The sequence below is a fragment of the Colobus angolensis genome, unplaced genomic scaffold, assembly GCF_000951035.1.
Source record: "Colobus angolensis palliatus isolate OR3802 unplaced genomic scaffold, Cang.pa_1.0 Scaffold7, whole genome shotgun sequence".
In the NCBI taxonomy this organism is placed as follows: domain Eukaryota; kingdom Metazoa; phylum Chordata; class Mammalia; order Primates; family Cercopithecidae; genus Colobus; species Colobus angolensis.
Window position 1 is genome coordinate 12,273,835 of NW_012120709.1, and position 17,525 is coordinate 12,291,359.

General features: G+C 34.3%; 1 protein-coding gene across 6 annotated transcripts in view; it reads left to right on the forward strand.

Moving 5' to 3' along the window:
* GRIA4 (glutamate receptor, ionotropic, AMPA 4) overlaps window positions 1-17,525 on the forward strand; it is a 371,925-nt gene that overhangs the window by 285,357 nt on the left and 69,043 nt on the right. For 5 of the 6 annotated variants that reach the window (XR_001000109.1, XM_011926652.1, XM_011926649.1 and 2 more), the window contains 4 exons: window positions 2,011-2,178; window positions 3,404-3,508; window positions 8,609-8,719; window positions 16,975-17,181. Coding sequence is in view for 5 of the 6 variants with exons in the window: in XM_011926652.1 (XP_011782042.1) it covers window positions 2,011-2,178; window positions 3,404-3,508; window positions 8,609-8,719; window positions 16,975-17,181 (591 nt within the window). In the remaining variant the exon portion in view is untranslated. Of the gene's footprint in view, window positions 1-2,010; window positions 2,179-3,403; window positions 3,509-8,608; window positions 8,720-10,018; window positions 11,254-16,974; window positions 17,182-17,525 lie in introns of those variants that run through there. The other variant, XM_011926653.1, reaches the window with a different exon arrangement.

Genomic DNA, 17,525 nt, shown 5'->3' on the forward strand with positions numbered 1-17,525 from the left:
GCAAGTGCATTTGCTTTTAGTGCCATCTCTTCTCATCTTCTTTCTTCCTGTTGAAAAAGCAACAATATTTTTCTTTTTTCCTCCTTTGGTCCTCAAGTACTAGCATTGCACTTTTCTCTTGCCCTTTGCGACTTAAGCAAGATTCATTTTATTTCTCATTTTTATTTTCTTGCCTTAACAAAAAAAGATGATTTGATGACTTTCTCTATTCAAAGATGTGTTGGGTCAGGCAGGGGAGGAGGCACATTCATTTTTGGTGTAGTACCTTGCTTGAACACCTTAATTTTCCTCAGCTACCCCATCCCAATAACTGTGAAGGGCATGTCTCTCCAGAAGCTTGTTTTGTCAAGTCCTAGAGGAATATATAGGAAATTTACATGGTTCTTTTAAATACTTCTAATACAAGAGTTATATCCTATACTATTGAACAGTTCTTTGTTAGGACTAATGCTCCTTATTTTATCCATGTTTTGGTTTTTCTCTTCCCTGTAATGGTGGCTGCTGTGTCTCATGCCCATGTTGCCTAAATTTACTTTCTTTTCTTTTTTCTTTTTCTGAGACAGGGTCTTTCTCTGTCACTCTGGCTGGAGTGCAGTGACACGATCATAGCTCACTGTAGCCTTGACTTCCTGGGCTCAAGCAATCCTCCTCCCACCTCAGCCTCCCAAGTAGCTGGGACTACAGGTGCACACAAACACGCCTAGCTAATGTTTTGCGGTTTTTGTAGGGATGGGGTCTGGCCATGTTGCCCAGGCTGCTCTCAAACTCCTAGACTCAAGTGATCCACCCACTTCAACTTCCCAAACTGCTAGGATTACAGGTGCAAGCCACCATGGCTGGCCCTAAGTTTACTTTCTACAAATGGAATTTCAAATTATTTTTCTTCATTTGAAAGCACAAAATCAAGGAGATCATCCTCCACTTCGTACAGCACTAACCTACTGCTCATACGGGCATATAAGGTGTTAATTATAAGGAACTGACCATATGGAATTTCTAAAGAAGACAATGTAGTTTTTGTCATGATAAGTAGTTAGCAGTTGATACTATTTAGCACAGTGACTAGTACATACACATTTGCTGAATAAGTAGATCTGTCACGCTTCCAGAAAATTGTGCCCCATTTCCATGTGTTCAGGAATTTTCTAATAAATGTCTGCCAAAAGCAATCCCATGTTGATTTATTTTTATATTTAGAAAATTACATTTTTATCTCAACCTTTCCTCACTTTTTCTCCTAACCTTAAGAATCTTTTCTCAGAGGTGGAGGGGAGCTCACTCTTTTCTCAGACGGAAGCAGATGGTCTATCCTTCACATCTCCACTTTGATCCTAGGTTATATCGAAAACTTAACAAAATGACTTTGCCTTCCTGTGCACCTTCATTGGGTGTAGCGTGGCAATATCCATTCCTATTTAGCACAGTCACTGATGCATACACATTTGTTGAATAAGTAGATGTTATTTCTGGCATCATATTTCTGAATAACAATAAACAATTCCACTCATTCTTCTGGGAGACTGAACAAAGATATATACTTCAAGTCCATGAACTTATATTAAATCTCAGGGAACCTTGGTAGGCGTTTCGGAGGAGGAAAAGATTAAGAGGCCCAGCCCTCCTGGGGCTCAAGCACAGAAACTGACTACAAGGCAGATTACAAAGCTGCATTAGCCTTTGATATGTTAGCTATTTGTACTAGGACACAAAAGAAAGACCTTGCCTAAGGGTCTTTCTTCTACCAACTGATGGAAAACTATTTTATTCAAATTTCCATTTTTCAGAATGGTTTTTCTCCTTTTTGAGTCAGGATGATAAGATTTGGTATACAGGCTTTATATTAAAGCAAGAATAGAAATTTCTGAAGCTAGAGTCAATTAATTATCAGTAATTTAACCATCCTTCAGATAGAATGGTGCTTTATGTCATAAACTTACAAAGACCCCAGACCATTTCTAGCACTCGATAAGATTTTAACATTTACCATTATATTCATTTTCATTTGGTTAGTACACCTCTGCTCTGACTTATGATGGAGTCCTTGTGATGGCTGAAACTTTCCGAAGTCTTAGGAGGCAGAAAATTGATATCTCAAGGAGAGGAAATGCTGGGGATTGTCTGGCAAATCCCGCTGCTCCATGGGGCCAGGGAATTGACATGGAGAGGACACTCAAACAGGTAACTCACAATTTTATTTAAGTTCAGTTCATTTCATGGTCTTCTTTTAGTTGAATGTTCAAAAAACAGACTAATTTATCCAAGCACAAATACGTATTACAATTGCTACTCAAATATATCAAGCCATCATTTTTGGGACATTTCTAGATAAAATACAAGGTAGAATTTTGCTGTTTATATTTTGTGTGGATGCATAGTCAGGATAAGCTAGCTTATGTTTCTGTAATAACCCAAATCACAGTGACTTAAAACAACAAAGGAGCTTTGCTTGCTCAGACATATGCTAGATTAGCAGGGGCACTTGGCTAATTGTAGTCACTCAAGGACATAGACTGGCAGAGCAGTTACCATCGTGAATTCTGCAAAGGGAAATGGATAGTTGGGGGCAGGTTTCAAATTGGCAATTAAATTCTGTGGCTTAATAATATCACCTGTCCTTCCTATTTACAACTCACATGTCAGAAAGAGTCGCATGGGCCTAGCTAACCACAAGGTTAGCTAGGGTTCAGGAAGTATAAGCCCACCTGAGTCCCGAGACCTTCCAGAACCAGAAATAATGACTACCTCTGGAGATCTTCAAATTGCTTTGTAACTTTGGATTAAGTAGTCAGTTTATTTCAGTCTTTTATAATTATACCAACACTATTTGTTCAAATAATTGAGGTAATATATACATATTTAGTGTTACATTTTAAATGTTCTGAAATGTCACGGGTTCAAAACATAGGTAAAAGCAAATTAAAAGGAAATTTGGAATAAAATATATTTCAATATTTTCAAAAATGCCCTTATATGTTTTTGCTTCTTATATCTTAATTTTAATATTAGCAAGGTGAGAATATGATCTGGCATATGTATCAGGGTTATTTAATCCATTTTGTGGGTATACAAATAAAACTGAAAAGTAACCATAAAAAAATTGTCATTCCTATAAAAATACTTTATAATTGAGGGAGGATTCTTCTAGTAAAAATGGAAACTTTATAATATTAAAAACAAATAAAACATATTCTTCTTCCAGGAGTATAGCAAAATTGCTTATACATCCCTTTGATATTCCTCTTTCAGATTCTACCCCAATAGCTCAAATACCTAATGGCATTTCAGTTAGTTGGTTATAGTTTATAGTTCCACTTTTTTAAGTAGTTGTAAGCCCAGCAGATGAAGTTGAAATTCCTATAAGTGAAATTGCAAGTGAACACGTGTGGTTTTCTTTTTCACTTAGGTTCGAATTCAAGGGCTGACAGGGAATGTTCAGTTCGACCACTATGGACGTAGAGTCAATTACACAATGGATGTGTTTGAGCTGAAAAGCACAGGACCTAGAAAGGTGAGCCACAATCAAACTGAAAAACAGAATTCTCTGTTTACCTAGTTTGTGTGTAACATTTTAAACGCATACAGAAGAAAGATGGCTGGACATTTCCCTTTTTTGTGAGTACTTACAAATACTTTAGTACTGTCTTTATAATCAATGCTGAGATAAATGTGTGTGTCATATAATTGATATTTAGTAGTGTGCCCAAGCTGAAACAAACTAATTTATACACTGTTTATATCCCTTATCCAAAATGGATGCAATATTTGGGTGGGGTTAACAAAAGGAATCCCACAAAACAAAATTGGCTCTGCAGAACAGAACATGAAGCAGTAAAGAGACATAAGAACCTCAAGGTAGTCATTTATGAAATTATTAGAGCAAGTACCAAAAAATTACTTCTAACGGGTGAATATATTTAGAATAGGCTGGGTGTTCTTGAAGTAATCAACTAGATAAATTTCAATGAGCAAAAGAGAAAGAAGATGGATGGTAAGATTATTGTTAGGCTGAGAGGGAGAGAAACATCTAAGTTGTTCAGGAAGGTGCTGGTGCTAGGTTCCTGGATTTGGGAAGATAATTCTGCTAGTGGTAAGATGTGAGTAGGTATAGCAGCAGTGTTCCCAGCATTCAAGAGGTACTTTATACAGTGCAACCATACAGCCCCACCACAGTAATTGGTTATAAGTGTTTTGTAGCTAATTCATGTAATTTTTAACATTCCTGTTATCTAGGAACTAGGATGTTCAGGGAAACAGACACTCAAGTTAACCTTATCTAAAAGCTGTATTTGGCTGTTTAAAAAAATTTCCAAAATATATTTTCATGCTTCTATGTAATAATGATAACTGCAATTTATGAAATGTCTGCTGTGCCCTAAGCACTGGACTTGGGGCTTTGCATGATTCCATCCTCATGACAAATCTATAATTTGAGTAGTATTATTTCTCTTTTTTTCAAATGACAAAATTATGGCCCAATGAGTTATCTTATCCAAAGCCTGTAAGTGAGAAAACATATTTAACTCTTAGTATTTTCTCCCTTACTGATCTACATAGGAAGAGATGATTTCCTGCTGGAGGCAAACAAATAAAGGAAGGCTGCATGGAGGAGGTGGGATTTAAAATTGCCAGGATGTTAGAGTTTGGATAGGATGAAATGGAAGGGGCAACAACCTGAAGAAAGGCTTGGAAGCAGGACCGTTAAAGTTAAGGTGATACATGGAAAATAGCAAAGGCTTTCCTAATTGCATTTTGCTTCAGACTACAATATGGGTGTGCTTCTATATCTGAGAAGTTTGGAGCTGCCATGAAAACCATCTCTAGATTTCCATCTTCTTAACGGCATAGCCTGTGTGGAGGCTGCCAGCTAATACATGGTAAGCTGGAGCCTACCCGATCCAGATCAGGAGTGGCAGGAGATGGACAGCAGCCGGGGGGCCCAGCTGCACCTCAGGGCAGGCTCTTCTAAGGAGATTGACTGAAGCAAGGGAAGGAGACGTTAAGAAGAGCCCACTCTACCAGCACACAGCCAGCAACAAAAAAGAGGCAAGCTTTAAGCAGGGATCCTCTGCTAGCTGGGGAGCAGATAGGATATTCCACAGGCCTCTAAAAATGTTAACAGGTGGACAATGCTAAATGCTAACAGGTGGACAAAGGTAAGACTGGCTCACCTCCTTGCCATACACCAGACCTTGCAAAATTTGCAATTTAAACAGAATCTTTTTAAAATGCAAATGACAATTACTTATTTTACAAAACTTTAAGTGCAGAATGTCAAATCATTCTCTATAAGAGAAAGAATAGTGGAAAAAGAAAGCTGGTGCTAACTAGAAGTAATATGAAGTGGGCTATTCATAGTACTGAATCTTTTCATAGCCTATTGAACCATGATGGTAACAAAAATTAAGGCTTTTCAAAGAGAAACTTAAGGAATAAGTTGGGAGAGTGATGAACAGTACATCTTCACACCCAGCTGACATTCATCTAAGGCTCCTAAAAGAAATATGAAGTATAAAATGGTGTAGACTCATCTATCTTCGTTTTTCCGCGGCAATGATCAACTCGGGCATTGTGTCAGGAATATTAAACTTAAAAACGAGCTACCATGAGAGACACTATGCTGGTGAAACTAGGCAATATGTCTGAGAAGTGAGCAATCATTCTTATAAATTGAACACTTGCCAGCAAGGGAGCTATCTTTGAAAATAGATCAGAGAGTCAACCCATCAGTTTGTCTGACTTCTGCAACAGGAAAACTGATTGAGAGTCTCATTAAGCAGAAGCCACAAAGCTCTTTCTGAAGTCCTAGCTCCTAAGTACAGTAGAATCTTCTTATCACTCCAGTGACCCCCATCCAGAGCTCCAGAGGGAATGCTGCAGAGTTGCATGGTTTCAGAAATCTTTAATTGCAAAAATTTTATTTATTGAGAGCACATTATATGCCAGACACTGTAATGGAAAATTGATGTGCCTTTTTTTATTCAATCCTCATGACAACCTAAAAATAAGATATATATTTTTTCTCCTTCTATCGAAAAGTAAGGTTTAAATAAACTAAGTAACCTGCTCAGAAATGCTCAGCTAGAAAGAGGTGGAGCTTCAGTAGAAACTAAAATTCCTGCAGCTCTAGAGCATCACTCAAGATCTTGACTCAGGTTTCAAGATCATCAGTCATCAGTCCCATTGCCTATAAGGGTTTAGGGCTGGTGTGGGAATTAGGCCAGATTTTTCAGGGCAAGTCTAGTCAAAGCCGCTCTCCAAGGAACCAACTTTGAGTAGAATAGGAGCTCCTCACAGCCACTCAGTTCCTATCTGTTCTCTATTCTAGGCCAAGACCACCCTAAATACAGACACATTTTCTCACATATCTTAGTATAATTACATTTGCATACAAATCACCTTTAGGAGTTCAAAGAAGATTAACATTTTTCTGACATCCTTTATCAATTTAGTGATTTAAATGCTTCCATATTTTTGCTCTAGCATTACAAAACCACTTTTCACCCACTTTTTGTCTATAGGAAAAATATCCATTTCCCTGTTAAATGAAATCAGTCATGGGAAAAGTTCTTAATAAAATGCAAAATGCTATGAAGACTGGAAAGAGAAATTCCACCTTCTGTGAGGTCTGGGTCCAAACTTTAGGATTCCTTTCTTTAGGAACTGACCCCTCGTGTAGACTTAGTTCTAAATAAGCCCATGGTCCACATGAAATCTAGCGTTAATTGGTCCCATATCACAACATATGACTTTCTCTTTTTTTTAACCAGAATTGCATGTAGATATAAGCAAAAAATTAAAGTTTGCTTTTTATTTTAATTTTCCAGCACTTCTGAATCATTTGTCTTTAAAAGGGGAGTAACTACAAACCCATGGTTTAGTTTTTAAATGCAAAATGTCAAGGTCTTGCCAATATCTAGGTACTCTCCAAAAATGTATCCCAGATCTGTGATTCTTTCTGTTGTGGGACTCATTAATAAAGAAAAATTGTCTCTCCTGAAAATTGGCTGATGAGCTCTTCAGGGTGGGTGCATTTTAATGGAGTGCTAAACTGTAAAACCCCTTTTCATGTCATATAACTGTCATGTGGAAAGGAGAGTTAACAAGAATCAACTGACTTAAGTACACGTAAGAATTGAGGAGAGGGTGGGTCTCAAATATATACTTGTTTTAAATTAAAATTATCATATCATTGCTAATAAATGTCAACCAGAAATTGATTCACATAGACTATTGAAAAAACTTGCTGAACTTCTAATTTTGGATCAAAATAAGAAGTGTAGCAAGCCATATTAATAAAAAGTCTTTTTCTCCATCTGTTTTGTTATTGAATTATATATGCAACACTTGTGAATAATCTAGTGCCTCTTTCTGACATGTTAATGCTTACTCTATTTTAATATGCTCATAAATACTAACACGGCAGTTGAGAAACCTGGATTAAGCAAGTGAGAGTTCCAAAACATATTAGAACAAATAGTGAATACAGACCAGTGAGCAAATGCACACATTTTATTGGAGACATGAGTTTTATCAACTGAATCAAGAAATTCAGGAAAGAAGTTTGTCAAGCATTAAATGAACACCCATTTGGGAGGCCGTGTAGCATAATAGCAAAGCATGTAGACTTGGTGTCATATAGACCTGAGTTTTGAATTCTGGCCTTACTAAAGTGTAACTTTGTGTAATTTATTTAGCCTTCTAAAATGAATCCTCATCTCTAAAATGTGGATAATAATTGTCCCTACTCCATACTTGCTGTGTGTATTAACTTTAAGATTCATACTTTTAAAAAGCATTGAGTACATTGTCTGCCTCAGAGCAAGCACTCAATATGTAATAGCCATTATTATTGCTTAATGGTCTGCAAAAACCAAAGAATCCTAAATTTCCATTAAGATCCCATTGTAGCTTACTACTTTTCAGAGTACTTAAGTAATTACTTAATTCATTTTTAAGAAAAACTGTTTGACTTCTAAATAAAAAAAAATAATTTAAAATGAAAAAATACAAATTTAAATGTAATATTTAAAAGCAAAAGCATTGACCATTAATATTCATCTCTGATGTAGTTAGCATTTCAAAAATGGTAAGATTGTTACCTAGTGGCTAGGTTATATCAAACCTAAAACCATTCCTGTTTTGCTTTAAAAATATGTAAGTTTCTTTTGCTTGGAAATATTCCGTACATGTTCTTCTTATAAATCTGGCTATTCTCTTTACTATACAACCTGTAACTTTATTGAGAAAGTCACACAAATTAATTTAGGGGGCACCAGTCTATCTCACTAGAGAGAGGGGATCTGCATAAAATAATGCTCCGTGCTCATATTCCTTTTGGAATCACCCATTCCCAATCTCTTGGCCACTCCACTATTGTAAACAGTAAATCTTCCAAACATGTAACAAGACAGGATCCTTAGCACCAGGAAAACTGGCTCATGAGCAAGTAAGAACACTTCCAACCACTTTTTTTTTTTTTCCATTGGCTTTTGTTTTGTTTGCTTACATTTGTTTTGTTTGCTTACTTATTCATACCCTTCATTGTTCTAAGAAGAACTAGAGTAAATGCTTCTAAAATATGTTTTCAAGCATGTTCTCTATTTGGCAGGTTGGTTACTGGAATGATATGGATAAGTTAGTCTTGATTCAAGATGTACCAACTCTTGGCAATGACACAGCCGCTATTGAGAACAGAACAGTGGTTGTAACCACAATTATGGTAAGTGTTGGTCTATGCTTTATGGTGTTCCGTTTTGTCCACAGGCAATTTTAACTTCCCAGCGATGGTGAGCAGGGAGGGCAAAGCTGACTGTTAGCAATGGTGACATGGGTGTTCGGATCCACAAAAGCCTATTGAGACTTTAAAGAGGTTCGTCCTAAGCTTTGAGTACATATAGTACTTTTATTTGTATTATCTTTTGTCACATTGTTGTTCTTGGAAAAATGCTCAGATGTTAAACATTGAGACTGTCAAACTCTAGTTGAAAATGTATGAAATGCTAAGACCCTAAAGCACAAAACAGTGAACATGACAAAGGTCAACCACCAATCACTAAAAATATCCAGTAGTAAACATATTATTATTGTTACTATGTTTTTAAAAAGCCAATGTAATAATAATAGTGTCTAAAATTATAATTTTCAGGTAGTTTAACCATTGGATAATGATTTGTATTGCCTGTTTACAATAGCGAAGATGTGACTGTGAAGATTTTAATGAGCATGATTTATATAACTAAATGATTTAGGAATTAATTTTATTTTTATTTTGAATGAGAAAAGGGTTTTCTTCCACCGATTATTTTTCTCATTGACCAGTGAGAAGTACACATTATAGTTTATTGAACTTCTAAAAATTACAAAGAATACGATAGCTTCATTCGGCCACATCACAAAGTGAAAAATCCTCTAAATTTTAAGACTGCTTTTTCAAAGAGATTCTGATAAAATTAACTTTTAAATAATAGAATATCTTACATATTTTTCTCTTCTAAAGTCAAACATGCCCTTTAAAGTCAACGCTAGTCAAAAGAGATCAACAATTGGTGACCTTTTCTATCTCATTTAAAGTTACATATACTCAGCTCACGTCTCTTTAGGCAAAACAAATTTTAAATTATTTATGGAAATCTTACTCTAAATAAATGGAAATATTTTATGTAATTTAGCTTTTAGATTTGTCATTTTAGTTTCAGGTTTTTAGTAACGTTGAGTTGTTCCCAAAAATGATATTAAGGTTAAAGCATGAAAATGCCAGAGAGAAGCCTTCCTATGTTACACTTAGTTTTAACCGTGTTGCATCACCAGTCAGCAATTTAATGTAATCTGACAAGCCTTCAGCAAACGTTTATGATTTTAGAACGCAAACCAACCAACAGAGTTTTTGTGTAAACCTTCTAACTTAATTGTGTAATATTTGCATGGGACTTGAAAGCAATATATATATATGTATGTTTCTTTTCCTAAAAAAGACACAGTAATGGAAAGTCATACTTCAGTACAGTCCTCCTCTTTTCAGCCTCTGATGAAGAATCCTATTTTAAGAAATTGATCAAGAAAGAAAAGAGTTCCACGCTGTTCGACCATTCCTAACTAAAGCTCAAGTCTTGTTCTCCAGTGTAGTAAATTTAAGCTTATTTTTCATGTGGGATTCTTCTTGGATGACCAACTCTGGACTACCAGAAAAAAAAATTTTTTTAAGTTCTGTGACTTTTCTGAGATACTAGAACAAAAGAAGAATTAATCTTCATCTTTCTCAAGAAATAGATGTTGACAAAGAATCATTTAGCGATTCTGACATATCAATTCCCCTATCTTGAAATGAGGTCACTGTACGTAAATGATGGAATTATATCACTCCATTTCCAAGGGTAGATTTTCTATAAGTAAATATCTTGGAATTTGTGTGCTTGTTTTCTCAATATATACAGTTGTTTTCTTTAAAGATCTCTTGGAATTTTGCCTGTTCTGTGTGAAATAAAGTGTTTTAATGTGCATTACATGTATGATAGAGAATCTCCTTTCCATCCCTATTATTAAAGAGACTGGACAAATAATTCTGAAAACCAAAATACTGAATTAATTTTGCAAGCATGGCTAGTTTTCAGGAAGCATGCTATCAAAAAAAGACGAAAAATGACTAAAAAACAACTGTGTTTTATATATATATATATATATATAGAAATATATATATAAAGGATATTCTGTAAAGTTATATGTTGTTTGACAGTAAAGTCATCAATATTTTTGCTATCAAAATAGTATAATACTAGCATCTGTCTTTTTGTATGAAAATGTAATCTTTATATAAATAATACCTCTGGTATTTGCAACTGCATAATCATTCAGTAATTCAAAAAGACATATACTAGAATCCTTTTTCTGAAAGTGTTCCTTCGATTTGCTTTTGTTGAAAATGGTAGTCCAGGACCTATAATATACCTCCACTTCCTTCATTATGAAAGAAATAACTTGTAGATAAACAAGATGTTGGCATCTGCATGTAACTATCCCCAAATTCCATTGAAAACTCCCAATACAGATGGAATTGGCTAGACATTTTAATATATGGGATACCTATATCTAGATATAGAAGAAGGCTGAGAGTGAGCACTGGATATAATTCATTTTGATTGATACTGATATGGTGTTATTGTTTTTCCAGTTGTCTGTCCTTTGTGTATGTTGTTATTTATATGTTAATATACTGTAACACTATATGCTATTGCTAAATAAAATTGATTGAGAAATTCAGTTACTCATAAATATTTCTTGAGCGTCTGCTATGTGCTAGGCACAGTTCTAGGCCCTGGGGATATGTCACAGACAAAAATCCTGCACTCAATGAAACTTATAGTATATTCAGAGAAAGCAGACCAGAAACATAATTAAGAATTATATTAGCTATCTTTATTAAATATAATGTAGCGTTAAGTTTTTATGGCTGTTGAAAGGTATTTTGTCTTATAACAGTGTTGTATATCTTCAATGTGATTTTCATTTTAATAATAAATTTATTCTACCTGACTATCATACCGAAATACCACAGCAAAATCTAATAATAATTAATATCATCATAAAATAAAATTAATATCATCATTTTTATCTTTAAGTCTTGACTAAAAATTTTACAAAATCAATAAAATTTATAAGACTGTGACCATATTGATTTAACTTTTTGTATTAAAAGTAATAATTTCTGCAAATAACCCAAAGAAGCCATATCTCTTCCATGTGGTTTGGATAAATACAGCAATTGAGGGAAAAGCCGTTTACAGTAGATCTTGGGAGAAGGGAGGGTGGTGTTTTCCTCTGTGATCTTACTACTTTCGTGGCTATTGAACTCTCTAGAAAAGGGGAGATGATACAGTGAAGTTTCAGACGAGCTCCTTTTTTTCCCAAGGCTTTACTACCGAAGTTAAGAGATGCTTATGATGCATTGCTCAACTACAAAGATATTTCTTACCATCTCATGAACATAACAATCCTTTAAGCAAACTTTCCATAAAACCAAATGTATTCACTCCAGTATCAGAATTATGTTACAAGCCTAAAAGCAATTATCCTTATCACACATGATCTTTCCAGAGCTTACTTTTTGTACTTTTTATAACATGCTTGATATTTTTTCTTCTCTATGTAAAATTCTGTAGATGCACTATACATATGCATGTGCATTATAACAACATACACATGCATATTTATATAAAAATACTGTATTATATATACATACATACAGCAAATTAAAATGTATTTTCTTCCCTATAAAAAATATTAATTTTCCTCTTTCACACACATCACTCACTGAAGAGCTTGTAAATCAGTTAGTTTTTAAATAATTTTGGCTAAATTTAAATTTTTTCAGCCATTAGATTTACTCATTTTTTTCTGAATTGAATAATAATATCTTAATCTTCACTTTTAAGACTTTTATCTATGGGATAAATTCTCTACATCCATTAAGATTTTTGGAGAAAACCAAATATCCACATAGAAAACAACATTGGTTAACACGGATCACATTGTTGTAACAACTTTTAATATTCATTGTAATAATTATATTTGTGATGTTTAGAAAATTTTGAAGCCTTTCTAATATTTTGTTTTGATAGTTCCACTTTTGCTAAATACAAATAATCCAAAAAAATTTCCTTGGTAGGAAAATTGTATTTTATTTATTAAAAATCATCTTAATTAATTTATATAAATACTTCCCTAAGTAAGCCCTAATGTAGCAGCTTTAAACAGAGAATGACTTCTTTCCTGAAAAGCAGAGCAGATGTAGAACCCCATTCATCATAGAAACTACCTTAATATAAAACTCCTGTTCATTAAGAAGAAATGCATTTTAAGTAACTTAAGAAATTACTGTCCTGCAAAGCATAGTAGTTGATAATAACCATGGCAGGTTATATACATAAGACAGAAGAAATAAGAGGTTACTCTATCCTTCTGATCATTCCATTTTTATTCAAAATCTAACACTTGGGAATTCATAAGGCTGTTTTACAAAGATACCCCCACAAATCCTCCTTAATGATTTGCCAGAATTTATTTATTATATTGAAAAGACTTTGTATTTTCTTCCCCCTTAGTAGCCCCCAAACTTTGTATTAACTCTAATATGAAGTGTTCGAAGAGCTACTTGCAGACAACTTGTCAGATTGAGCATGGAGGAAATGAAGAGGTTGGGTGAATGTTGAGTATTTGCTACTCTTTTGGACTTGACATGAAAGGAAAGCAAAGCAAAATGAGACACAGTCAAAGAACCAGCAGAGCTGAGCAAACCATGAGCGACATTGTTCAAGGAAAGCCTAGCCATTCTCTCTTTTTAACCTCCCCACCTCCTTGGGTGCGATCATGTCATTTCTCTTATGCTGTCTGCATCACTCATCTTGAATCTCAGTAATTATTTATGCCCCTGGATAGGCAAAAAAATCTAACTACATTTCTAATCAACATCTGCAGTAAGCTGAAGTCTTTTCTAGTCTTTGTTGGTTTGCTCGGCAGGAAAACAATGTACCTGATGGAACCCTGCTGTCCAAAATAAAAAAGAAAGAAAAACACTGAAAAAATGAAAGAAGACATTAAATAAATATTTTACTCATATAGACGTGGGCCTGCTTCAGAAGAGATAACCTAGCATTTGTTAATATTTACTTTCCTTTAGAAAATTTGAATCAGAATTTCTGATAAAATTACTTTATAATGATACTGCTATTTAGGAAACACTGATAGGCCAGGATATCTTTGTATTTATTTAGTGCGTTCTCTATGCCAGACACTATGAGAAGAAATTGAAAGGTTTTTATCTACACTGTTTACATAGAAGATCATATGAAGAATTTCATTAAATGAATTTCATAAAAATGCAGAAATGCATTTCTTTAATCTTGTTCCCTCATTAAGTCATATGAAATCTCAATTAATGGCACATATTTTGATAAATGCAATAAGTGCTTCAAAATTTTCCAGATATTTCATTAAGTCATATGGAATCTCAATTAATGGCACATATTTTGATAAATGCAATAAGTGCTTCAAAATTTTCCAGATATTTCATTAAGTCATATGGAATCTCAATTAATTGCACATATTTTGATAAATGCAATAGTTTCAAAAATTTCCAGATATTTCAAAATTGGCTAAGCACAGTGGCTCACACCTATAATCCCAGCTGTTTGGAAGGCTCAGGCTAGTGGATCACTTGAAGCCAGGAGTTCAAGACCAGTCTGGCCAACATGGTGAAATTCCATCTCTACTAAAAATATAAGAATTAACTGGGAGTGGTGGTGTGCACCTGTAATCCCAGCTACTTGGGAGGCTGAGGCAGGAGAATCGCTTGAACCTAGGAGGTAGAGGTTGCAGTGAGCTGAGATCGCACTACTACACTCTAGTCTGGGCGACAGAGCACAGCTAGACTGTCTCTCAACAACAAAAACAAAACAAAATATCAAAATGCAGGATCAGCTCCCACCTCTTTCACTTGTTAGCTCTGTGAAATTGAACAACTGGCTTAACCTCCCTGAGTCTTCACTGTCCCATCTGCAAAGTGGGAAATGCCTACCTCAATGTGCCAGTGTCAAAAGTAAATGAAAAGACATGAAGAACTTTACATTGTGCCTAATACATAGTAAGCACTAAATAAGTAAGAGCTACCATTGTTTTTCACTACTATATTTTATTATTGTTCCCCACACCTTATACTCCTTTGCCATTATTACCAAAAAAAAAAAAAAAAAATAGTGACTTTGATTGCAAGAGAACAAGGGGCATACTTTACTTATTTTTGTGTCCCTGTCACCCAGCAAACTTCCTGGCACACAGTAGCTGCTTAATAAATGTTTGATTAAATAACAAATATGTAGCTTTTATTGAAGTAAATTGTTCATTATATAATGTAGAAGGCATTTAGCAAATTAGATTATAAATACCAGCTAGAGAAACTTGTACACACAAGCTAATACAGTAATATATGTATTTGAGTACAAAAATTCATGCATTCAAATATTGCAGACACTTGTGAATTGACCTTCAACTGTAGTACCAAATGGAGCCTTAGCTATACCCCTTTCGAAAAATTCTTAAACTTGTTACACATACAGATGATAGTTGTACAGCCATTTCAATCTGAATTGAAGCATTTTACAAATATGTGGCTCTTGCTTTTTTCTGAATACTCTTCCATATTTTAAAATGGTTATTGTAAAAAAAGAGAGAAAAAGTAAGAATTAGCTCCCAATGACTATTAATATTCTATAGCATATTTTAGAAAATAATAATGCTTTGCAACAATTCACCAGCTTTATAACCACATTTATAGTTTGCTAAACTCTTTACATTTTCACAATGTCTTCCATAAGCTACTGCATAATTTTCATCTATCTAAAGAAGAGACAATTGGTTGCCTTAATTTTATGCATGGAAGAACTTTTTACCCAATTCCAGGGTTAGAATATTCACCAAATTCAAAAAAGTTGGAGGCTTCTGGGTCATTTGTCCGTGCCAACCTAAAGCAGGATTTCAGAACACAGTAGAAGGAGCAATCCTGGACAACTGCCCACTGTAGAATTATTTAGGGCATCTCTATGAGAAAATAAAATGTCCTATAATTCACATGTTTTATTAAACTTTTAAAAGAAGTTCTACATTTATGAAGTACTGAAAAACAATATCAGAATTAGTGTAGGTTGCCGTGTTATTCATCCAAAGTAAATTGCCTTCTATTCTAGAATTTTAAGAGCAAATTCAACTTCCCCAATTATGAATTTTCTGGGGAAAAAGAAAAGACTTTTATGAGAGATTACCGAATAAGTGTTACAGTACAATTTTATAAAATATGAATACATTATCTCAATAATGTTGTAGCCAAAGGTGGCCTCTCCTTGACTGCAAATGACTGGGAAAACTCAGATGTGACCAGGGACTCTCTCAATATTATGTGTTCAGCAGGTCTATCTTTGTTTGGTGGCTTTAGGTGCCACTTACAAAATCAAGTGCTTTTTGCTAAAATGTCTCTTTAGTGCACGTCTTTTAATGGTTTGGTTTAAGGGTGTGTGTTGTGTGTGTGTGTGTGTGTGTGTGTGTGGTGTGTGTGTGTGTGTGTGTGTGTGTGTGGTGTGTTTAACTGAAAACTGTAGTAATTATCAGCCACTGATAACCTTTTTCACTTTATCAGGATTTCCATCATAATTATTCATCAAATTTTCTGTCTCACTTGCTTAGAAAACTAAATGGGAATATCACCTCAGGTGTATGCTCATTACAACTGGAGGAAAATTATCAGCATCACTAGGGAAATGTTTTATAATAGAACTAAAGTTCATGGAGCACAAAGTATATTTAAAGCCAAAATATTGGACATTAGGAAAGCATATTTAATGCAAATAACTATTTAAGAATTTTTAACTATTAATTCATTTTTTCTTTGAATGATAGTGTACCAAGTGCCTGCTCTGAGAAAGGCATCTTGCTAAACACTAGAGATCAAAGAAAAATGATGTAACCTTTTTCTTAAAGGAAGTCACAGTTGAATGTGGCTAAATAATATGGAGACTATCGAAACCTGTGACCTTGAATTAGTCTTTTATCAGGTGAAGCTGACTAATGAATAGTCTTTAATTTCATGAAATATTTTAGAAATACTCATTTCATTGCCAAACAAGATAATTTATGCTTCTCCAGATAATTAGTAACTGACGCTTCTCCCATCACAGTCATAGTGCTAGGTTTTTAATACTTACTCCAATGGAAATTTTAAAATTTCCATTTTAGCATCCAATGCAAAGCAATTTAATCTCTGCTACCCATACTTATATGTTCATCTGTTTTATTATTGATTTCTAGCTACACAAAATCAGTATGTGTGCCAATACTAAATACAATATTTTGTCAAATTCTGAAATTGGAAATTTACATAAGGTTTTTCAAATGTTTTATAATTTCTCCTTTACAGTTCTACTTCTCTCATTATAGGAATCCCCATATGTTATGTACAAGAAAAATCATGAAATGTTTGAAGGAAATGACAAGTATGAAGGATACTGTGTAGATTTGGCATCTGAAATTGCAAAACATATTGGTATCAAGTATAAAATTGCCATTGTCCCTGATGGAAAATATGGAGCAAGGGATGCAGACACAAAAATCTGGAATGGGATGGTAGGAGAACTTGTTTATGGGGTAAGCAAATCAACTTATTGAAGAATTTACTTACATATACCTGAAACTTCTTTTCCCTTGGGCACATAACAATTTTTAAATGTCTATTACTGTTTAATTTGCAGCTACATTCCAAGAAGCATAATCAGTGTTCAAATCTTTCTTTATTTTATTAATAATGCAATCCACAAACAATGAGAAAAACTGATACTTGATAAGATCAAAATCAGAAAGAAGATAAAAATTCAGAAAATGCAGTCCTAGTTTTTTTAAACGACTTCAGGATCTGGAGTGACTGTTGTTTTAACTTTGATGCTGCCGTGTATAGAACTACAAAACAAATCTAATATTAATCTGTTATTTGT